The sequence below is a fragment of the Lethenteron reissneri genome, unplaced genomic scaffold (genome assembly GCF_015708825.2).
Source record: "Lethenteron reissneri isolate LAM-NWPU_2019-01 unplaced genomic scaffold, ASM1570882v1 scaffold_1201, whole genome shotgun sequence".
NCBI classification, from domain to species: Eukaryota; Metazoa; Chordata; class Hyperoartia; order Petromyzontiformes; family Petromyzontidae; genus Lethenteron; species Lethenteron reissneri.
In genome coordinates this window covers 14849-39340 of record NW_026890895.1, presented here as the reverse complement: position 1 = coordinate 39340, position 24492 = coordinate 14849, and the positions used below count along the sequence as shown (strand labels likewise).

Here is a 24492-nt window from a genome sequence, read left to right as displayed (position 1 = left end):
AGATCTATAGACTCACACAGAGACCCGTAGAACTCACCCGGAGACCTATAGACTCACACAGAGACTCGTAGACTCACATAGAGACACGCAAACTCGCATAGAGATCTGTAGACTTGCATAGATATCTATAGACCTCGCAGAGACTCGATAGACTCACACAGAGGACTCGTAGACTCACACGGAGATCTATAGACTCGTGTAGAGATCCGTAGACTCACATAGAGACACGCAAACTCGCATAGAGATCTGTAGACTTTGCATAGCTATCTATAGACTGGCAGAGACTCGTAGACTCGCACAGATATCTGTAGACTCACATCGAGCTCTATAGACTCGCATAGAGATCTATCAAACTCATATCGAGATTATAGAGACCCGTAGACTCGCATACAGAGCCGTAGACTCGCGTAGACTGAGTACGATGAACCCGGGGTTCTCAAATGCGGTCTCATAAAACCCCATAACCGTTTTTATGTTTTAACTTTCGTTAAATTCTGAACGAACTTTTCTTATTTCTTGTCCCCAGCGCCGCTCCGTTAGCGCGTGGGGACGTGTGGACACCCGCTCTGCGAGAGGTTCCGCATTCGACTACGCAACAACGGATCGGCAGCACAACTTTTTGTACATGTTTATGAAATTCGCAGTGTGTTCCGAGTCACTCGCACATTCAAGAGATTTTCTTTTTTAGCCAGAACGGGCGGCGGGTGTGGCAATCCGTAGGCCCCCTCCCTGCCTCCCTCACTCGGGTGTCGTATTCGCCACGGATGTAGCGCCTGAGCAAGTGGGAGAGCTTCCTTAGTTGTTAACCGCCGCAGCCTCGTTGAGTCTTTTTCGCAATCATGAGAGGCCGACCCACGACTCTCCACCCCCCACCCCTAGTTTAAAAACGCCCTGGCAAATGGCAAACGGAGCGACGGAGCCACGGAGCGGGCCAGGTGACGAGAGGAACGGTTCGTGGAAAGCGCGCGACGGTTTGGGCTTTTTTGTTTTCGTTTGACCTACCGTGGCCTTCGCAAAATCGTCGGCAACGGATCACGCACTTGATGGAGGGACACGCCGTGCACACGCTGCGCTCACGGACGGACGGACAAATCGTAATCGCGTGCTACATTCCCACCCAAGGAATTCTCGCCGAGTCTGGGTTCACCATTGGAACCTCATTGCATGTAAAAATATGATAATTGGTTTTTTACCCTTCTATCTGGCAACAAAATTGACACCTTTTTTTACAAGGAGTCATGATTGCATAGACCACAATATCTGCAGTCATAATGCAAACAAAAAACATAACTCTGATAATGTATGCACTGTCCTTGAAGTTGATTGGTCCACACCCGAGACAGCTTTCCTTAGAGCCTAGTCCTCACATGGGAAAGTTGTCTTGGGTGTGGACCAATCAACTTCAAGGACAGTGCACATTATCAGAGTTATGTTTTTTGTTTGCATTATGACCGCAGGTATTGTGGTCTATGCAAACATGACTCCTTGTAAAAAAGGTGTCAGTTTTGTTGCCAGAGTCTGGGTTCGGTCAATTTTATTAACGAGGAGGTTTTGTTGTATCCGCACGGCGCGGAAGAAGTTTACGTACGTATCTTACGTACGATCAACCCAACCCTGGGCAAAGGCCGGCTTAGCTCCCAGCAACTCGCAACCCCACCTCCTACAACACCCGGCAAGCCACGGTGGTCCCCAACACCAAAGCACTGACTGAGGTCACAATCGCTCGTACGGTCACCTCTGGGGAGAGGAGGGCCGATCGTTGAGAGTGATCTGGTCAGAGGCCTTGGGCCAACGTTAAAGTCTCCCTCCGTCCGCTCCCCTCCCCCCAGACGAAATGGCTTTAACAAAGTGATCCACCCGCTCTGCCACTTGGGTCAGAAAAATGCGACGCGGTGATTCCTCAAATGCTTTCGGAATGTTCAAGCACCGACGACTCTAGTGACACCCTCCAGCGGATGCTTCATCTGGCGTCGCATGACCACCGAACCCCCGGCAGGGACACGATTTCACACTTCTCTCTCTCGGGGGGCGGTGGATGGGGGGGGGGGCACACACAGCCGGTGCATTATCACTTAATGTTTTACTTCCGGAGAAGTGAACTTCTGTCCGCGAGTACGAACCTCCAAGTTCCGTCACGAGGACGTGGCCATCGGCATTACTCTGCCGATGTGCGCGGGAAACTCGATTCACTTCACACGCACACACACGTACCCGCACACACACACGTACCCGTACACACACACACGTATCCGCACACACATGTACCCGCACACATAACCGCACACACACACGTACACGCACACACACGTGTGTGGGTGTGGGTGGGTGGGTGGGTCCCCGTTTCACCGCCGAATCTGGGAACACGCGAGTGGCTCGGCATTTAATTTTATATAATAATAATAGTTCAATTTGTAATGCGCGCAAATTTGCAGACGTAGTGGCCGCAACTCAGAGGCGCGGCCACTATAGATGAATGCGTAGCAGCAGTAGCAGCAGCAGCAGCAGCGCCGTGTGTTTTTATAAAGACGTCGGTAGTCGCCGCAGAGAACCATAGCGGCACGACCGCCGGAAACTCTACGATTGCCGGCGCCAAAAACTGTGCCACACGCCCCTCCTCCCCCCCCCCCCCCCGCATGGCCTTGTGGGAGCTTCGATGTACGACAAAGTTACTTCGGTGTTTCTTATTTAACTTCCGGTTCCGGAACAACCGACGTTCGTACGTACTTTGACGTACGTCATCAGAACACGTGTAGCTACGGCAGCGCCACCACGTGGCCAACGAGCAGTTAGCAGTTGTTGACGCGAGCGGCACTGGAAACAAGTACGGACTGTGGGCCCACACCGGCCAGAGAGACACAATTGGCCGATGAGAGAATGGAGGCGGCTCCGAGCCAACTCTCCCCCCCCACCCCCCCAACTCGTGGCTTTCTTGAGAGGAGGACGAGGAGGAGGCGTGGAGGAGAGGCCTGGCCGTGAGAAGCCTTGCCCTGCCCGATGGCCGGGACTTGCTTCGTCACCACCGCCTGCGCTTGAGCGCGTGGATGAGGATGAGGCTCGTGAAGGACGCTGCTGGGCACCTGGCAGGCGAAGTGCACGTTGGGGACTGCTACCAGAGGTGGTCGCCCTCCAAATAACGACGGGAGGGCGGAAGAGCAACGCTCATGACGGCGAGCGGAGCACCGGGGCGGTCACAACGCAGCCAGTCGGCGCGGTGGGGGGGGGGGGTGCAGCTGGTGGTACATTGCCATTCGTCTCAGTCGGTCGACCCATGGCACTTGCTGGGTCTGTCCGTGATCTCCTGCCAGCGGGCCTCAAAGTGCACCTAGCCTGACACGAGCGTCGTGGTGACGTCGCCGCCACTTAGTGGCGAATGCCGGTTGTTGTGGTGTAGCCACCTCTGCGGTAGTGCAGTGGTTTGCGCTGCACAGCGCTACAAACCTGGCCACCTGAGTTGGATTCCCCGCTCAAGGCCAACATTTGTGTCAAAAATATGAAACTGGTTCTGGGTCTCCCCGAGGTCGACTCAGCCTCAAATGAGTACCTGGTGTAGCGGTGTGTAGTAAACATCGCTAGCACTGGGGAGACAAAGGTGGCCGGGCGTGGTGCTGGCCACCCACCCCCTCTGTGTGTGCCATGTCGGCCTTCATAGGTGCTGCTGCTACTCCTCTAACAGCACTTACCCCAACCAGTCTGTTACAGGCTACACGGCGGGACCTTTGTCTTTATTTTTCGTAAGCACATTGAATATGAAGCACATGAAATCAACACGGGTTAACGGCAGTAACCTGGGATAAGAGTAGATGTGGATAAAGCTCAGCGCGGGCATTGGCGACACAATGACGCCTGAACGTTCAGAGAGAGATGGCTTAGGTGGTTTTTGGAGGTCACCGTACTGGACCGGCATCTCTGGGACCCTGGGTTCGAATCCAGGTTGCAGCCGCGTGCTCATGATCCAGACGGTGGTTTCTAATGTTGAAGGCAACGCATTCTCGCGGCCTGCCATCGCGAGTTTGATCAACCTGGAACAGATGCAGAACTTGAGACCCGAGCGCTACCAACGTCTGTGGCAGAGGCGGTCGATCAATTTCCAATCTATTCCATTTCGTATTTATATAGCGCCATTTCCAGGGCGCTTTAAGATGAAATCCGACGGCGTTCAGTGAGGACGGTGATGGAATGGATGGACAGGGGCTGGGAATGGAGCTGATGTTGCAGGGGTAGGTAGGCCTCGGCAAGGCAAGGTAATTGTACCCTCTTTACCGGGTAAAAAGGTAAAGGTAAAAGTGTCGACATGCCAAGGGGTAAGGGTAAAGGGTAGGGTAAAAGGTAGGCTCGTTGCTTTTTACCTTCTTTTACCTTACCTGCTAAAGGGTAAAAAGGTAGGGTAGAGTGATTGTATTGTAAGGTAAAAGGTAGGGTAAAGGTAGGCTCGTTGTTTTTACACTTTTACCTTACCTTGCCGAGGCCTAGGGGTAGGTAAGACAGAATAAGGGGGAATGTGATGGCGAGTTGAGGGTGCCTGACGGGTGCAGCGTGGATGAGAGGTAGTGGGGTATGGGAGTTGTGAAATGCGCGTGGATGAGGATCGGTGGAGGGTGGTCGGGACAGACGTCTGGTGGCCCGGACAGTTGAGCCGATGGAGTAGCGTCACCGTAGGGCTGGGGGAGAGATGTGGCCAGACGTCGGAGCCGGGTCAGGAATTAGGGGCTCCGAGTGGGTCAAGGCGGTGCGAACGAACCGGTTGGGGTGGAGGCAGTGGAAGAGAAAACAAGAATGGAATGGACCTGAGCGCCGAGCGAAAGGTGGAACGCGCGAGGGTGAGAGTCTGACGTGGAGTGGGAATTGTTCCATGGGGCAACGGGGCAAGAAGAGAGAAAAAACGAAAGCGAGACTGGGCACAAATGAAGCCGTGCTTGGAAAAGATTAGAAAGTTCGGCCTTCCAAATCAGACGTGGCCGCTCGACTACGTTCACACGGCGATTCTCAAATCGCGCTCGGACGTTGTTTGTGCCGGTCGACTGCCCACCCGGCAAGGTGGTGCGGGTCACACGCTCCTGAAACAGAGTTGGCTTGAGCCATTAGTGACCCCGCAAACTGTCGCCCGACCTCAAACCCGAGTACGCGTTCACAAGGTCACAGAGCGCCAGCGTCTGTGACGCGGGGTCGCGACTTCCTCGCGTCACTGCGATGGGCAGATTCGACTCGTCGCGGGTCGGCGTTCCGGAAGATTCCACAGCACTGAGATGGCTCGACCTGAAGATCCACCGGTGACCTCTACAGGGTCACTGGTGACCTCTGCAAGATCGCCGGTGACCTCTGCAAGCTCGCCGGTGACCTCTACATGGTCACCGGTGACCTCTGCAAGCTCGCCGGTGACCTCTGCAAGATCGCCGGTGACTTCTCAAGCTCGCCGGTGACCCCTACAAGCTCGCCGGTGACCCCTACAAGATCGCCGGTGACCTCTATAAGATCACCAGTGACCTCTACAAGATTCATCCTCTAGAGGTCACGGACGACCGGAGCGCCGCAGCAATTAGTTTAGCCTCGATCACTCAAAAGCTGCCTTTGACAACATCGATCGCGAGATACGCATCGGGCGGCCAAGGTCAAAGTTCGGCTCTGTGGTGGATTGAGTCGTACCCCCCCCCCCCCCCCGTACGAGCGTGACCTCTGCCCGTGCCGAGTTGACCCTACCGCAGGGGCGCGTCCACTGGCTCCACCATCGCCGTGGGATCAGTCCGGGCGATGAGGGAGGCACAGGTGCCGTGCACTTTAAAACGAACCCCCACATCCCGATAGAAAACCTCGTCTGCTTTGCACCCACAGGGTGGTGGTGTGGAGGCCTGGAGATGCTGGAGGTTTACACCACCACCACCACCGGCGGAGAGTCGTCGTGGTGATGTTGATGGTGGTGATTTGTGTTCCACAGCTGCGGTTCTTTCAGCGTGGTGGCATTTCAGAGCGCTTCGTACGCACGCAACGCGTACGGTACGTGGACATTGGACTTCTTTCGTGCCGTACGTAGCCAACCGCGCTGATGGGAGGTGCGGGGGAATGACAACAAACTAAACGCCACAACAAGAAGCAGTTCTAGATCAATGCGATTGCCAATCTATGAGGATGAATCACAGCTCCCAGTCGCTTCCCAATATCGGAAGGCAGAGGCGTTCCAGACGGCCACACGCCATTGTAGCAGCGGTCAGCGCAGAGCGAAACGAGGCCACAGACGGCGGAGAGAGAGGTCATTGACCCACGGTACAGTATATATCGTACAGTGTATAACGCACGTGTGAGAACATCGCGATTATATTTCATGCGGTCGTTTGATTTCATCGTTTGTAATCTTCTATGTTTCTGACGGACACACAACACAGAGCATCGTGTCGTCCACCGAGACTAGTCGCAGTTCTAATAAATATCTCCCGTGACCCAAGCCCAGGTGCTGTGCTTGGTCGATTTTGTGATAACCGCGGCGGCTAAAGGGCCGCCATAAATGACGTCACCCACCTAGGGGGGGGGGGTGGGGGGTCAGACATTTGTGACGATGTGTGACGAGGGGGGGAGGGTTTGAGAATTGTTACGTCACATCAAAATGTGTAACTTTAAATAGATATAGACAACACGTTCTACTTAGTTAAATAGACTTTTAATTAATGTTTTCTCCTACAATATTAGAGTGCAGCGCCGCCCATTAAATACGCACTACAATGACAATAGTTTAAAGCGATTTGAAGCATGTTTTATTTTCAAAATGGAAATATGGTTTGGGGGGGGGGGGGCTTAGATTTGTGACGTCATATTTGAGGTGTGGGTGGGTCTGACTTTGTGACGTCATTTATGGACGGCCCCTAAACTCGTGACGCCGTTTGCAACCACGGCCAATCGGAATCCCCCGATCCTCGATACAGATTCTCCACCACAACGCGACCACATCGCCCCCGGCTCTTGCACGGCCTCCATGCGAGAGGCGAGAGTCTTGGCTCGCATCTAGCTGCTTGTCTAGGAGGGGAATTCATGGTCTAGGGCCCCGCACGGTTTGGCTCCTCCATCTAGCTGCTCAATCGACTGAGGGGGGGTGGGGGCGGAGTATTCATGGTGCAGGGCCGTCCACTAAAGGCTTGCCTCGCACATAGCTGCTCGGGGGTTATAGTTCAGAGTTCTGGCCTACCGTCTTGGCTCGCATCTAGCTGCCCAATGGGGAAAGGGGGAGAATTCATAGTTCAGGGCCGCGCACGTGAGTCTTGGCTCGCATCTAGCTGCTCACTTTGCATTGGAGGGGGGTCGAGGGTGGGGTATTCATAGTTCAGGGCCCTGACCTAGAATTTTGGCTCGCATCTAGCTGCCTAACAGGAAAAGGGGGGGTATTCATAGTTCAGGCCACGCGAGTCTTGGTTCGCATCTAGCTGCCCAATGGGAAAAGTGGAGTATTCATAGTTCAGGGCCCCGCACGGGAGTCTTGGCTCGCATCTAGCTGCCCAATGAGAAAAGGAAGAGTGGTTATTCATAGTTCAGGGCCCTGCACGGGAGTCTTGGCTCGCATCTAGCTGCTCGACACTAGAGGGGGGAGGGGGGGCGGGGTTATTCATGTCTCAGGGCCCCCGCGTTCGCGTGACGTCACCGCTGTGATGAGCACTGACGGGCCGCGAGTAGATGTGGAGGGTCACTCCAGGCTCCAGTCGCTCCAGGTGGCGGGGCTCAGGCGCTTCTCCAGGCCCTGCTCCAGGCCTCTCCAGGCTCTCCAGGCCGCGCCAGGCCGCTCAGGCTACTCCAGGCCCGCTCCAGTACCGCTCCAGGGCTCTCCAGGCCTCTCAGGCTCTCCAGGCCGCTCCAGGGCCGCTCCAGGCGCTCCAGGCTCTCCAGGCTCTCCAGGCCGCTCCAGGCCTCTCCAGGCCGCTCCTGGCCGCCTCCAGGCCGCTCCAGGCCCGCCAGTGCTCTCCAGGCCGCTCCAGGCCTCTCCAGGCTCTCCATGCCGCTCAAGTCCGCTCCAGTGCCGCTCAGCGCCGCTCAGGCCTCTCCAGGCCGCTCCAGGCTCTCCAGGGCTCTCCAGGCTCTCTCCAGGCTCTCCAAGGCCTCAGCCGCTCCAGGCTCTCCAGGCCGCTCCAGGCTTCTCCAGGCCCGCTCCAGGCTCTCCAGGCTCTCGCAGGCCGCTCCAGGCTTCTCCAGCCGGCTCCGGCTCTCAGGCCGCTCCAGGCCGCTCCAGGCTCTCCAGGCCGCTCCAGGCTCTCCATGCCGCTCCAGGCTCTCCAGGCCGCTCAGGGCTCTCCAGGCTCTCCAGGATCTCCAGGCCGCTCCAGGCTCTCAGGCTCTCCAGGCCCTCCAGGCCGCTCCAGGCTCTCCAGTGCCGGCTCCAGCTCTCCAGGTCTCTCAGCTCTCCAGGCTCTCCAGGCCGCTCCAGGCCGCTCCAGGCCTCTCCAGGCTCTCCAGGCTCTCCAGGCCGCTCCAGGCCTCTCCAGGCTCTCCAGCTCTCCAGGCCGCTCCAGGCCGCTCCAGGCTCTCCAGGCCTCTCCAGGCTCTCCAGGCCGCTCCAGGCCGCTCCAGGCCGCTCCAGGCCTCTCCAGGCAATCCAGGCTCTCCAGGCCGCTCCAGGCCGCTCCAGGCCGCTCCAGGCTCTCAGGCCGCTCCAGGCCGCTCCAGGCCTCTCAGCTCCTCCAGGCCGCTCCAGGCTCTCCAGGCGCTCCAGGCTCTCCAGGCCGCTCCAGGCCGCTCCAGGCCGCTCCAGGCTCTCCAGGCCGCTCCAGGCCGCTCCAGGCTCTCAGGGCCGCTCCAGGCTCTCCAGGCCGCTCCAGGCGCTCCAGGCTCTCCAGGCCGCTCCAGGCTCTCCAGGCCGCTCCAGGCTCTCCAGGCTCTCCAGGGCTCCAGGCTCTCCAGGCTCTCCAGGCCTCCAGGCTCTCCAGGCCGCTCCAGGCTCTCCAGGCCGCTCCAGGCTCTCCAGGCCGCTCCAGGCTCTCCAGGCTCCAGGCCGCTCCAGGCCTCTCCAGGCTCTCCAGGCTCTCCAGGCCGTCCAGGCCTCTCAGGCTCTCAGGTCTCCAGGCCGCTCCAGGCCGCTCCAGGCTCTCCAGGCCTCTCAGGCTCCAGGCCGCTCCAGGCCGCTCCAGGGCTCCAGGCTCTCCAGGCTCTCAGGCTCTCCAGGCCGCTCCAGGCCGCTCCAGGCTCTCCAGGCTCTCCAGGCTCTCCAGGCCGCTCCAGGCCTCTCCAGGCCGCTCCAGGCTCTCCAGCCGCTCCAGGCCGCTCCAGGCTCTCCAGGCTCTCCAGGCTCTCCAGGCCGCTCCAGGCTCTCCAGGCTCTCCAGGCTCTCCAGGCCGCTCCAGGCCTCTCCAGGCCTCTCCAGGCTCTCCAGGCCGCTCCAGGCCGCTCCAGGCTCTCCAGGCTCTCCAGGCTCTCCAGGCCTCTCCAGGCCTCTCCAGGCCGCTCCAGGCTCTCCAGGCCTCTCCAGGCGCTCCAGGCTCTCCAGGCTCTCCAGGCCTCTCCAGGCCGCTCCAGGCTCTCCAGGCCTCTCCAGGCCTCTCAAGGCTTCTCTCCAGGCCGCTCCAGGCCGCTCCAGGCCGCTCCAGGCCGCTCCAGGCTCTCCAGGCTCTCCAGGCCGCTCCAGGCTCTCCAGGCCGCTCCAGGCCGCTCCAGGCGCTCCAGGCCGCTCCAGGCCGCTCCAGGCTCTCCAGGCTCTCCAGGCTCTCCAGGCTCTCCAGGCTCTCCAGGCTCTCCAGCCTCCAGGCCGCTCCAGGCTCTCCAGTGCGCTCCAGGCTCTCCCAGGCTCTCCAGGCCTCTCAGGCTCTCCAGGCCGCTCCAGGCCGCTCCAGGCTCTCCAGGCCGCTCCAGGCTCTCCAGGCTCTCCAGGCCTCTCCAGGCTCTCAGGCCGCTCCACTGCGGCTGGGGACGAGGGGATGGAGGAGGAGAGGGGAGTCTGAATGGACGAGGTGCCGCTCGCAGCCCCCACCCTCAACCCCCCTCACCCCCCCCACTACCCCCCCCCCCTCTAACCCCCCCCCCCTCTAACCCCCACGTCTCGACCCCCCCCCCTCATCCCCCCCCCCTCTCATCCTCCCCTCTGACCCACACACAACCACACACACACCACACACACCACACCACACACACACCACACAAACACACCACATACACCACACACCACACCAACACACACACACCACACACACACACCACACACACCACACACACCACACACACACCACACCACCAAACACACACCAACACCACACACACACACACCACACACCAACACACACACCACAACACACAAACCAACACACACCACACACACCACACACACACCAACACACACCAACCTCAACACTTAACAACAACAACAACCGCCATTCGCCACTAAGTGGCTGGGGTGACGTCACCACGACGCTTGTGCCAGGCCAAGTGCACCTTGAGGCCACGTGAAGTGTCGAACGCCCACTGGCAGGAGGTCACGGGGCACAGACCGAGCAGGTGCCACGGGTCGACTGCCGAGATGACCGAGATGACCGGCTGATGCACCACCTGTGCCCCCTACTGTGCCAACTTGCTGGTGCTTAGCACCCGGCGCTCCGCTCGTTGTTGTGAGCGTCGCTCCTCGCCCTCCGTTGTTGTTGGAGGGCGACTATGCTAATTTCTTTGATAGTGAATTGTCTTTGAGCGGTACGCCTTTCGGCGTCATCTGACGAGCACCAATTGAGACGAGGCTCAAAAGAAGCTGTCTCTGGTGTGGACCAATCAGTTTCAAGGGCAATGCATCATACGATTCGTGTGTTTTTTTTCGCATTTTGACTGCAAGTATTGTGGTTAATGATGTTACATGAATTCTCGTTAAAAAGGTTTCAGTTCTGTTGCCAGAAAAAAGGGGAAAACCCTATTATCATATTTTGGTACTGGCAAAGCAGGTCTAATGATGTGGCTTGAATGGGGTCCTGGATGTACACCCACCAGCTAAATGGAAGAATGGCAGGTGCATTTCACAGATGACAAGGCGATGGTCAGTGGCAGATCAGCTCCACGGTAGGTCCTGGTGTTAAGGACATGGGCCCGCATGCGCTGATCCGTCACGATGTAATCCAGCAGATGTTCTTGCTTGGACCCGGCGTGCATCCATGATGTTGTGTGGATGCGCCGATCCTGGAACAGCGTGTTAGTAATTACAAGCCCATGGAGCTCCACAAAAGTGTTGCAGCCACCTACCGTTGTTATTGAGCTGATCTGGCCCATGCCTTCCCAATCACTCCAGACCAGGTGCCAGCATCATGACCAACTGAGGGATTTAAGTCACCCAACAAGATGACTCTGTCCCGAGGTGGCCACCTTAGCCAGCACCTTTGACAGGAGGTCATAGAAGGCATCTAACTCATTGACCTTGCCTGCATCCCTCCACTGATGTTCATCTTCAGTGGGGGCATAAGTAACCACCACCACCACTCATCGCCTCTGGTTGATGGGGAAGGCGAGCCCAAACTAGCCTGGGGCTTACAGCTTCCCACACCTCACCACCACACTCACACACTCCTTGCATTATTTTGTTTCAGAAGAGCCACACCCTGTGTTTGGCAGTCTCCTGCCCCGAGTGGAGGACTGTCCACCCCTCTGGTGGCAGGAGCCAGAGCCGGTCTACCGGACCTCCTGAATACCACAGAGATCCAGGCGGTACCAGTCCAGCTCCCGACAGAGGAGTGGCAGCCTCTCCTCCGCAGTGAGCGTTCGCACATTCCACGTGGCCACACGAAGTGGTTTTCGCTGTTTCTGGAGGAACCCCGAGAATAGGAATTCAATCTCCTGGCTCCGCCAAATGGGACTTGGACAGGAGACTTCATGGACGCCTGTCCCCCCGGGGCCTCTGGCACAAACTTCGGTTGATTTTTTCATGGTTTAGCGGTAATGATTGAAGGTGCAGAGGTTACCAGCCCCTCGTACCCGTTCAGAGCCCCTTTTGGCCGCTGTGGTGGCTACAATCGCCATGAGGGGAACGGCCAATCAGAATCGGCCCTCCCCCCATGGCACTACTCACCACAGCCAGACACACAGAAACCCACAGACACACAGAGGACCCACCGACACCCAGGGGCCTCAAAGACATCCAGACCCACAGAGTCCTACAGACACCCAAACCCACAGAGATCCACAGACACCCAGACCCATTGACACCCACAGAGACCCACAGAGACCAACAGATTAGCACGATTTGCTATGTGCGGCGCGAAATAAGTTCAACATACAAACACATACATAGAGACTCACAGACACTCAGACCCATGGAGACCAACAGAGACCAATCCAACCTCATAGAGAGACCCACAGACACCCACAGACACCCACAGACACCCAGACCCACGGAGACACCCATAGAGTCCCACAGAGACACACAGATCAGCACGGTTGGCTACGTACGGTACGGAAGAAGTTCAACATTCACAGAGTGCCTGAGACTTGAGCGTGAGCATGGTGCTGGCTGGTGAGTTGTGTATCTCTCACTCTCTCTGTATCTCTCTCTCTCTCTGTATCTCTCTCTGTCTCTCACTCTCTCTGTCTCTCACTCTCTCTGTCTCTCACTCTCTCTGTCTCTCTCTGTCTCTCACTCTCTCTGTCTCTCTCTGTCTCTCTATCTCTGTCTCTCTCTGCTGGTTCCATCAGACGTGGTTGAGGCTCACCGTGGTGACTCAGGACTGAGAGGTGCCTCTTCCCGGAGCCCGGCCCAGGTGGAGGTTGCCTTGGAGGAGGACGACGACGACGCCGATGCCGACGACAGCGGCGACAACGACGATGACGACGACGATGATCAGAGCGGTGAGGCGGTCCCCGACTTTGCGTCTCGTTCACGACGCTCGGCTCAACGGCCAGGAGGAATCTCCGGCGACAAGAACGCGCGTCCGTGAGCTCACGGCGAGTCCTCACGTCACGCGCGAGCAGCACTAGGAGATGATGCTGGCACTTGCGTTGAACTTCCATCGCACCGTACAAAGCCAACCGTGCTAATCTGTGGGTCTCTGTGGGTGTCTCTGTAGTGGTGATACGCGCTGGCAGTAGGGATCGTGTGGCAGCGCGTGGTGATTGGCTATGTAGTGGTGACAGCGCTGGCAGTAGGGATCGTGGGCGCGCGTGGTGATTGGCTATGTAGTGGTGACACGCGCTGGCAGTAGGGATCGTGTGGCAGCGCGTGGTGATTGGCTATGTAGTGGTGACACGCGCTGGCAGTAGGGATCGTGTGGCAGAGCGCGTGGTGATTGGCTATGTAGTGGTGACACGCGCTGGCAGTAGGGATCGTGTGGCAGCGCGTGGTGATTGGCTATGTAGTGGTGACACGCGTGGCAGTAGGGATCGTGTGGCAGCGCGTGGTGATTGGCTATGTAGTGGTGACACGCGCTGGCAGTAAGGGATCGTGTGGCAGCGCTGGTGATTGGCTATGTGGTGGTGACACGCGCTGGCAGTAAGGGATCGTGTGGCAGAGCGGGTGATTGGCTATGTAGTGGTGACACGCGCTGGCAGTAGGGATCGTGTGGCAGCGCGTGGTGATTGGCTATGTAGTGGTGACACGCGCTGGCAGTAAGGGATCGTGTGGCAGCGCTGGTGATTGGCTTATGTGGTGGTGGACACGCGCTGGCAGTAAGGGATCGTGTGGCAGCGCGTGGTGATTGGCTATGTAGTGGTGACACGCGCTGGCAGTAAGGGATCGTGTGGCAGCGCCTGGTGATTGGCTATGTGGTGGTGACACGCGCTGGCAGTAAGGGATCGTGTGGCAGCGCGTGGTGATTGGCTATGTAGTGGTGACACGCGCTGGCAGTAGGGATCGTGTGGCAGCGCCTGGTGATTGGCTATGTGGTGGTGACACGCGCTGGCAGTAAGGGATCGTGTGGCAGACGTGGTGATTGGCTATGTAGTGGTGACACGCGCTGGCAGTAGGGATCGTGTGGCAGCGCGTGGTGATTGGCTATGTAGTGGTGACACGCGCTGGCAGTAGGGATCTGTGGCAGCGCGTGGTGATTGGCTATGTAGTGGTGACACGCGCTGGCAGTAGGGATCGTGTGCAGCGCGTGGTGATTGGCTATGTAGTGGTGACACGCGCTGGCAGTAGGGATCGTGTGGCAGCGCGTGGTGATTGGCTATGTAGTGGTGACACGCGCTGGCAGTAGGGATCGTGTGGCAGCGCGTGGTGATTGGCTATGTAGTGGTGACACGCGCTGGCAGTAAGGGATCGTGTGGCAGCGCCTGGTGATTGGCTATGTGGTGGTGACACGCGCTGGCAGTAGGGATCGTGTGGCAGCGCTGGTGATTGGCTATGTAGTGGTGACACGCGCTGGCAGTAGGGATCGTGTGGCAGCGCGTGGTGATTGGCTATGTAGTGGTGATACGCGCTGGCAGTAGGGATCGTGTGGCAGCGCGTGGTGATTGGCTATGTGGTGGTGACACGCGCTGGCAGTAAGGGATCGTGTGGCAGTGCCTGGTGATTGGCTATGTAGTGGTGACACGCGCTGGCAGTAGGGATCGTGTGGCAGCGCGGGTGGATTGTAGTGGTGACACGCGCTGGCAGTAGGGATCGTGTGCAGCGCCTGGTGATTGGCTATGTGGTGGTGACACGCGCTGGCAGTAAGGGATCGTGTGGCAGCGCGTGGTGATTGGCTATGTGGTGGTGACACGCGCTGGCAGTAAGGGATCGTGTGGCAGCGCCTGGTGATTGGCTATGTGGTGGTGACACGCGCTGGCAGTAAGGGATCGTGTGGCAGCGCGTGGTGATTGGCTATGTGTGGTGACACGCGCTGGCAGTAAGGGATCATGTGGCAGCGCCTGGTGATTGGCTATGTAGTGGTGACACGCGCTGGCAGTAAGGGATCGTGTGGCAGCGCGTGGTGATTGGCTATGTAGTGGTGACACGCGCTGGCAGTAGGGATCGTGTGTGACAGCGCGTGGTGATTGGCTATGTAGTGGTGACACGCGCTGGCAAAAGGGATCGTGTGTGGCAGCGCTGGTGATTGGCTATGTAGTGGTGACACGCGCTGGCAGTAAGGGATCGTGTGGCAGCGCGTGGTGATTGGCTATGTAGTGGTGACACGCGCTGGCAGTAGGGATCGTGTGGCAGCGCGTGGTGATTGGCTATGTAGTGGTGACACGCGCTGGCAGTAGGGATGTGTGGCAGCGCGTGGTGATTGGCTATGTAGTGGTGACACGCGCTGGCAGTAAGGGATCGTGTGGCAGCGCCTGGTGATTGGCTATGTAGTGGTGACACGCGCTGGCAGTAAGGGATCGTGTGGCCGCGTGGTGATTGGCTATGTAGTGGTGACACGCGCTGGCAGTAAGGGATCGTGTGGCAGCGCGTGGTGATTGGCTAGTAGTGGTGACACGCGCTGGCAGTAAGGGATCGTGTGGCAGCGCCTGGTGATTGGCTTTGTGGTGGTGACACGCGCTGGCAGTAGGGATCGTGTGCAGCGCGTGGTGATTGGCTATGTAGTGGTGACACGCGCTGGCAGTAAGGGATCGTGTGGCAGCGCGTGGTGATTGGCTATGTAGTGGTGACACGCGCTGGCAGTAAGGGATGTGTGGCAGCGCGTGGTGATTGGCTATGTAGTGGTGACACGCGCTGGCAGTAGGGATCGTGTGGCAGCGCGTGGTGATTGGCTATGTAGTGGTGACACGCGCTGGCAGTAGGGATCGTGTGGCAGCGCGTGGTGATTGGCTATGTAGGTGGTGACACGCGCTGGCAGTAGGGATCGTGTGGCAGCGCGTGGTGATTGGCTATGTAGTGGTGACACGCGCGCAGTAGGGATCGTGTGGCAGCGCGTGGTGATTGGCTAGTGTGGTGACACGCGCTGGCAGAAGGGATCGTGTGGCAGCGCGTGGTGATTGGCTATGTAGTGGTGACACGCGGCAGTAAGGGATCGTGTGGCAGCGCTGGTGATTGGCTTTGTGGTGGGACACGCTGGCAGTAAGGGATCGTGTGGCATTCGCCTGGTGATTGGCTATGTAGTGGTGACACGCGCTGGCAGTAAGGGATCGTGTTGGCAGCCGTGGTGATTGGCTATGTGTGGTGACACGCGCTGGCAGTAAGGGATCGTGTGGCAGCGCCTGGTGATTGGCTATGTAGTGGTGACACGCGCTGGCAGTAAGGGATCGTGTGGCAGCGGTGATTGGCTATGGTGGTGACACGCGCTGGCAGTAGGGATCGTGTGGCAGCGCGTGGTGATTGGATGTAGTGGTGACACGCGCTGGCAGTAGGGATGTGTGGCAGCGCGTGGTGATTGGCTATGTGGGTGACACGCGCTGGCAGTAGGGATCGTGTGGCAGCGCGTGGTGATTGGCTATGTAGTGGTGACACGCGCTGGCAGTAGGGATCGTGTGGCAGCGCGTGGTGATTGGCTATGTGGTGGTGACACGCGCTGGCAGTAGGGATCGTGTGGCAGCGCGTGGTGATTGGCTATGTAGTGGTGATACGCGCTGGCAGTAAGGGATCGTGTGGCAGCGCCTGGTGATGGCTATGTAGTGGTGACACGCGCTGGCAGTAGGGATCGTGTGGCAGCGCGTGGTGATTGGCTATGTAGTGGTGACACGCGCTGGCAGTAGGGATCGTGTGGCAGCGCGTGGTGATTGGCTATGTAGTGGTGACACGCGCTGGCAGTAAGGGATCGTGTGGCAGCACGTGGTGATTGGCTATGTGGTGGTGACACGCGCTGGCAGTAAGGGATCGTGTGGCAGCGCCTGGTGATTGGCTATGTGGTGGTGACACGCGCTGGCAGTAAGGGATCGTGTGGCAGCGCGTGGTGATTGGCTATGTAGTGGTGACACGCGCTGGCAGTAGGGATCGTGTGGCAGCGCGTGGTGATTGGCTATGTGGTGGTGATACGCGCTGGCAGTAAGGGATCGTGTGGCAGCGCCTGGTGATTGGCTATGTGGTGGTGACACGCGCTGGCAGTAAGGGATCGTGTGGCAGCGCGGGGTGATTGGCTATGTAGTGGTGACACGCGCTGGCAGTAAGGGATCATGTGGCAGCGCGTGGTGATTGGTCACCTCGAGTGGGTGCTCACATCGCGGTCCAATAGGCTCCGCCCCCTCGGAAGCGGAGGGCTATGAAAGGCGATGCGCGCGGGTGCTCGGGGAGTTGGTAACCAGTGAAGACGAAGACGGAGGAGGAAGAGATAGGGCCCTGAGACCCCTAGCCCCGGCTGTCCTTGTAAGGGCCGGGACCCTGTTGTGGGCTCAGAGGCGGGACCTTGGGACCCGCGGCCGGACGTCCGTGTGAGGGGCCGGGCTGCGGGGACCCAGTGGTCGTGACCCATACCCAGCCGGTGGTGGGTCTGTGAGTTCCCCTGGAAAGCTACGGGGGTCGGAGAGCCCGTGTGTGTAGCCGGGTGGAACGCGTAGCGTGAGATGTAGTTGTCCACACGTGTTATTGTGGCTAAAGAAAGTGTTTAATAAAGTGTGCTACCCGTCAAGTGGTCTCCCGCCGTAATTTACTATATTACATCTCTATGGTCTGGGTGTCTGTGGGTCTCTGTGGTGTCTATGGGTCTGGGTGTGCTGTGGGTCTCTGTGGGTGTCTCTATGGGTCTCGGTGTCTGGGTCTCTGTGGGTGTCTCTATGGGTCTCGGTGTCTGGGTCTCTGTGGGTGTCTCTATGGGTCTCGGTGTCTGGGTCTCTGTGGGTGTCTCTATGGGTCTCGGTGTCTGGGTCTCTGTGGGTGTCTCTATGGGTCTCGGTGTCTGGGTCTCTGTGGGTGTCTCTATGGGTCTGGGTGTCTGTGGGCTCTATGGGTGTCTCTAGGGGTGTCTTTATGGGTCTGGGTGTCTGTGGGTCTCTGTGTGTTGTGTACGTTGAACGTCACGGAGCCAATCGCGCTAATCGGTAGGTGCGGGGGAATGACAACAAACTGAACACAACAACAACGACAACAACAAGAAGCAGTTCTAAAGAATTTAGTTTGTCAATATAGACCATGATGATAGAAAGTGGCGAAGCTCCCAGTGGCTCCGGGAACAGTCGTCATCGTCATAATCGCATCGCTTATACGTTAGAATCGTCATCGTTATAATCGTCATCGTTATAATTCGGCGTTGTTCTGACCGACATCGCAGATGCCGGGAGGAGCCGCCGGGCCTGGCGCTCCGGGGGGCCGCGTCCGGCCAGGCGCCCAGCCAGGCATCCAGCCAGGCCTCCAGCCAGGGGACCAGCCAGGGGGACTAGCCCAGGCGTTCAGCCAGGCGTTCAGCCAGGCGTCCGCCAGGCGCCCAGCCAGGCGCCCAGCCAGGCCCCAGCCAGGCGTCCAGTGGTGTCGCCGCTCGCCCCTGCGAGCTCGCCCCTCCGCGGCGAGGAGACGCCACCACGACTCCTCCTGCTCCTCCTCGTCGTCGTCGTCATCGTGGTTCGCCAGCGGCGATGTGGACTTGGTGTGCGAGGAGTGTGGGATGTGCTTCGGGGATCCCCTCTTCTTCGACCGTGCACCGGCGGCTGCACAGGCGATCGGGGAGCGGCACGGAGCCGCCGCCGACAACCGCCCGGTGACGGTGACGGTTGGCGGCCGCCCCCTGGGAGACGGAGCTGCTCCCATCGGAGTCTCCCAAGCGGAGCAGAATTCCAGGGGGCCTGCCGGGAACGAGCCGGAGCCACCGCTGCTACCCGCCGCCGCTGCTGCCGCATCGTCGGCATCGGCATTGTCGGCAATCGTGATCCTCGTCATCGGTGTGACCCCTGCCGCCGCCGCCGCCAGCAGCAGCGGCAGCAGCAGCAGCAGCAGCTGCAGCGGGCGACGGTGGAGTGGCTGTGGCAGTGCAACGAGTGCAAGTGCGGATTCCCCACCATCGCCGTGCTCAAGCGACACCTGCGGGCGCACGACGAAGACGACGCCACCGGCACCGGCACCGTGCGGGGCGAGCCGGCGCAGCAGCAGGCGCACTTCACCATGATCGCTACGCCGGACACGGGCGCCTGCGGACGCCGGCGCCGGGGGTCGGCACGGACGCGGGGACGGGGGCGGCGGCGCGGGGACAGGGGCCGGGCGTTGGCGGGTGGTGGTGGTGGTGGTGCGGTGGTGGTGGTGGTGGCGGTGGAGCGAGAGACGGAGGGCCATCGGCCCTGGTGAAGCTGGAGGGCGTGGAAGGGGAGGACCGAGGTACGCTGGTGGTAACGCCGGGAGTAACGCCGGGGGTGTACTGTGGGTACGCTGGTGGTGACACCGGGGGTGTACTGTGGGTACGCTGGTGGTAACGGCAGGGGTGTACTGTGGGTACGCTGGTGGTAACGCCGGGGGTGTACTGTAGGTACGCTGGTGGTAACGCCGGGAGTGTACTGTGGGTACGCTGGTGGTAACGCCGGGGGTGTACTGTGGGTACGCTGGTGGTAACGCCGGGAGTGTACTGTGGGTACGCTGGTGGTAACTCCGGGGTGTACTGTGGGTACGCTGGTGGTAACACCGGGAGTGTACCGTGGGTACGCTGGTGGTAACGCCGGGGGTGTACCGTGGGTACGCTGGTGGTAACGCCGGGGGTAACGCCGGGAGTGTACTGTGGGTACGCTGGTGGTAACGCCAGGAGTGTACTGTGGGTACGCTGGTGGTAACACTGTGGGTGTACTGTGGGTACGCTGGTGGTAACACCGGGGGCGGTGACGGGGCGTGTCTAACGGCTACCCCTCATACCCCCCCACCCCCCTACCTCCTGCGTGCCCCCCCCCCAGCCCAGGGGCACCCCTCGGAGACAGGGCCCCCCCCCCCAGGGGGAACGGGGGAGGGGTCGGTGGTGGGGGCCGGCTGGGGCCCACAGCCGGCGCCGGCAGTCAGCAAGATCGGTGAGACCCACTCTGCTCTGCTCTGTGCTTCTTTCGGCAAAGTCACGTGGGTAGAAATAAAATGATGTAAAACAAAACAAACCACGACGTTTCGATGGCAACGCAGGCGATCCTCATCGGCAAGACAAACGCTGGGAGTGGGCGAGAGAGCTGCCGTGGCAAGAGGTTATATAGGTAGGAAAGGTGGGGGGGGGGCAAGGGGGGAGAAAGGGGGGTAGGGGAATGGGGGGGGCTGCGTGAGCGCGAGGGGGAGAAGAAGTGAGGCTGGGTGGGGCTAGTAGTGGGACACGGCGGGGGAAAGTGACTCGGAAAAATCTACCAGTACCCAGCGGACAAGATGAAAACAACTACAACAGTGAAGGCTTTATCTTCTTGGTTCTTTCGGTAAAGTCACGTAGAATGGAAACAATAAAAATAGACAGACCTGGTCGTGAGAATTATTTTATTATGTTTTATGGTCTTCACCTGATGACCGCTGCTTGCGTTGTGGCCGAAACGTCGTGAGAATTATTTTATTATGTTTTATTTTATTAATTTTTATTGTTTCCATTCTACGTGACTTTACAGAAAGAACCAAGAAGATGAATCCCTGCAGTCACGAAAGCTTTACATCGAAAAGTGAAGGCTTTACCTGGTTAATAACATCCTTCCAATGATTGCTCAACTTGTATCCATCCTCTCGGTTCAAGTTATATTTCTATATCTGGATGGTTTCATGAACAAACCTTTGATGGTAGCCCGAAGGTTTGCAGAGCACCTTGGTCTCGGAAAAGTCAATATCACGCGAGCCCGCAGCGTTGTAGCAGTGGTCAGCCGCGGCAGAGGTGTTGGTTCTGCCGTGTTGTAGATCTGCTTTGTGTTCGCGGACACGGTCCGAGGCGTGTTGTTTCGTATCCTCAATGCGACTGCTACCGCAGGTGCCCCTCAGTTTGTAGACTCCAGGGTACTGCAAGTCAAGAATGACCCCCTTCACGGACGGGATTAGATCACGGATTGTGTTTCCTGTCTTGATCTGAAACGTCGTGTTTTCTTTACTCTATAATTTTTTCAATCTACGTGACTTTACCGAAAGAACCAGGGATTCATCTTCTTGGTTCTTTCGGTAAAGTCACGTAGAAGGGAAGTAATAAAATAATACAAATAAAACATAATAAAATAATTCTCACGACGTTTCGGCCACAACGCAAGCAGCCGTCCTCAGGTGAAAAACCAGGTCTGTCGGGGAGACAGCGTCTGAATGAAACAGCACACGAGCTTGGAGCATATATATAAGCTGGGTTGGGAGGGGGGGAAAGGGCGCTTCGACAAAAGAATTTGCATATCAAGAGGAATTTAGCATATTTATGGGAAATGCAGGAATGTGATTAGTACTACATATGCCCGTGCATTATGCAGGATTAGCAGCATCAAAGGGAGGGGATATGCGAAATGCAGGTATGTGATTAGTACTACTTATGCCCGTGCATTATGCAGGCTTAGCAGCATCAAAGGGAGGGGATATGGGAAATGCAGGTATGTGATTAGTACTACTTGTGCCCGTGCATTATGCAGAACCAGGGAGTTTGTGTCTACCGTATTTAATTCTCCAAACCGGCCGATCCCCGGTCCCGCCGGCAGGCAGGCGACCGATGACGCTGCCCCAGTGCCTGCAGATCATCGCGCTGCTGGACCGCCGGTGGTCGCAGGACTCCATCGCCCGGCTCTTCGGCACGTCGCAGTCTCGCATCTCCCGCATCAACTGCAGCCGCCGCCTCATCCTTGACGCAGCCCGGGAGAAGGGGGGGGGCACCGGGGGGGGAGACTCCACCGCCGCCACCACCGCCGCCACCACCGCCGCCATCACCACCGCCACCACCACCACCGCCACCACCGCCACCACCGCCATCACGGCGGCGAGGGACGGCACCGGCAGCCGCTACGCCTGCGCCCGCTGCGGCTCGGCCTTCTTCACGCCGGCCGAGCTGGGCCAGCACCAGCGTGGCGGCGGCGGCAGCTGCGGCGACATGTGGCAGTGGCGCTGCGACTCGTGCGGCGAGCGCTTTGTGCTGCTGGCGCACCTCAAGGACCACCAGCACGCCCGCCACGGCGCTCGCCAGCGTGGGGCCCGGGGAGGCCGCGAGGGTCGGGCGGCCGAGCCGGTGCCGGCGCCGCAGTACACGCTCGTCTCTAACTTCGGGCCACCGCGGTGGGGGGGCGGCGCTGGCGGCCTCGGGGCGCCGGCGGTGGTGGGGGGCGAGGGGGACACGGCCGGAGAGCGGTGGCAGCGGCAAGAGGGGAAGGAGGAGGAGGGGGGGGGAGGAGGAGATGTCTACAGACAGCTCCTCCACCCCGAGCGGCGTGCTCACAGAGAGGGGATCCGGCAAAGTGAAGGAGGAGGGTCCCTCCATGCGGACGACGGTGGCGGTGAAGGTGGAGCGCCAGGATGACGGTTACGGTGAGTCCCCGTCTCGCGCCACGGTGGCTACGAGATGTTAACTACCTCGCCTGGTGTGCAGGAGGTCGTGGGTGCCATCCCGACCCTGACGCCACGGTGGGTAGGAGATGTTGACTACCTCGCCTGGTGTGCAGGAGGTCGGGAGGGACAGACGGACGGAGCAGTGTTGGTGGTAGTGAAGGTGGAGGTGGTGGTGGAGGTTTTATTGTCGCGTTTGCGTCGTGGGCGTCTGTCTGGCTGCTGCTGCTGGTGGTGCTGCTACTGCTGCTACTGCTGATGGTGCTGATGGTGCTACTGCTGCTACTACTTCTACTGCTGATGGTGCTACTGCTGCTACTACTTCTACTGCTGCTACTGCTGCCGCTATAGACGTGGGAGAGGCAGAGGCGATGGCGGCGCTGGGTGGCGACGGTGGCCTCCCGGTGAAGGAGGAGGAGGTGATGGGGGAGGTGGTGAAGGAGGAGGAGGTGGTGAAGGAGGAGGAGGTGGTGAAGGAGGAGGTGATGGGGGAGGAGGAGGTGGTGAAGGAGGAGGTGAAGGAGGAGGTGATGGGGGAGGAGGAGGTGGTGGAGGAGCAGCAGCAGAGGCCTGCGGAGGTGGTAGTGGAGTTGGAGGACACGAGGAAAGGTGAGTCCAGCTCCCACAGAGCCTGTGCCCCCCCCCCCTCCCACGTCCATAGCAGCAGCAGCAGCAGTAGTGGCAGCAGTAGCAGCAGCAGCAGTAGTAGTAGCAGCAGCAGCAGTAGTAGCAGCAGTAGTAGCAGTAGTAGCAGCAGCAGCAGCAGCAGCAGTAGTAGCAGCAGCAGCAGTAGTAGCAGCAGTAGTAGCAGTAGTAGCAGCAGCAGCAGTAGCAGCAGTAGTAGCAGCAGCAGCAGCAGTAGTAGCAACAGTAGCAGCAGTAGTAGCAGCAGTAGCAGCAGCAGTAGTAGTAGCAGTAGCAGCAGCAGCAGTAGTAGCAGCAGTAGTAGCAGCAGCAGTAGAAGTAGCAGCAGTAGAAGTAGCAGCAGCAGCAGTAGTAGCAGCAGCAGTAGAAGTAGCAGCAGCAGCAGCAGTAGTAGCAGTAGTAGCAGTAGTAGTAGCAGTAGCAGCAGCAGTAGCAGCAGCAGTAGTAGCAGCAGTAGTAGTAGCAGCAGCAGTAACAGCAGTAGCAGCAGCGACACAGGCACATCCAGACGGCCGCCACATCCACAGGCTGTGCCAGGCTCAACTTAAGAGAAAACGTTCAAGTCGGGGTTCTTGCTACCAATGTTTAGACTTTTACACTTTCCTTAGGCACCGAGTGTCGTACAGCCGGAACATCGCCCCCCTCGGCGTGCCGCCCCCCCCCCCCCAGGCGCCGGCAAGGGCCGCCACGCTTGCCCCGACTGCGGCCGCCGCTTCGGCAGCCGTTCGAACCTCGCCAAGCACCGGCGTTCGCACGGCGACCGGCGTTCGTTCCGGTGCGGCGGCGGCGGCGACGGCGACGCCACCGCGACACCTCGCCGCTGAGCTCATCGACACGGAGCGACGTGAAGCATCGTCGCGTTATCGGCGGCAGCGGCTTGTGGCGAAGCCTTCGGACAAAGACGGCATCGTCGCGCGGCGCTTTTCAGATTGCGCTGCTTTTGCGGCCGTCTGGAACGCGCTCTTCCTTCCGATGTGAGGAAGCCATTGGGAGCTGTGCACTCTAGAGTCTTCACCTGGATTGACAAACTCATCTCTTCAGCACTTGTTGTCGTGTTTAGTTTGTTGACACCCACATAGACCCACAGAGACCCACAGAGACTCACAGAGACACACAGAGACCCATAGAGACCCATAGAGACCCATAGAGACCCACAGAGACCCACAGAGACCCACAGAGACACACAGAGACACACAGAGACCCATAGAGACCCACAGAGACCTACATAGACCCACAGAGACTCACAGAGACACACAGAGACACACAGAGACACACAGAGACACACAGAGACCCACAGAGACCCATAGAGACCCACAGAGACACACAGAGACACACAGATTAGCAAGGTTGGCTACGTACGGCGGTGCGAAAGCAGCTCAACGGACATCTTGAAATTCACAGCCACAGCCACAGCAGCAAGGAGATCCTAGATTTGAAGCTTTCGTGACTGCAAGGATTCATACTCTTAGTTCTTTCGGTAAAGTCACGTAGGTAAAAGTTGAAATTAAAATTAATAAAAATAAAAACAATAAAATCACGACGTTTCGGAGGCAACACAAGCTTCCGTCTTCAGGTGAAACTTCTCTTCACTTGATACAGATTTTTTGCTGTGACAGTTTCACCTGAAGACGGACGCTTGT

General features: G+C 58.6%; 1 protein-coding gene across 1 annotated transcript; it reads left to right on the top strand.

Moving 5' to 3' along the window:
- Window positions 1-22058: 22058 nt before the first annotated feature.
- Window positions 22059-24348, top strand: LOC133361702 (zinc finger protein 785-like). Its single transcript, XM_061580707.1, has 3 exons — window positions 22059-22189; window positions 22559-22816; window positions 23522-24348. Exons 1-3 carry the CDS (start codon window positions 22060-22062, stop codon window positions 23674-23676), a joined length of 543 nt encoding a protein of 180 aa, XP_061436691.1. The 5' UTR covers window position 22059; the 3' UTR covers window positions 23677-24348.
- The last annotated feature ends 144 nt before the right edge of the window (window positions 24349-24492 follow it).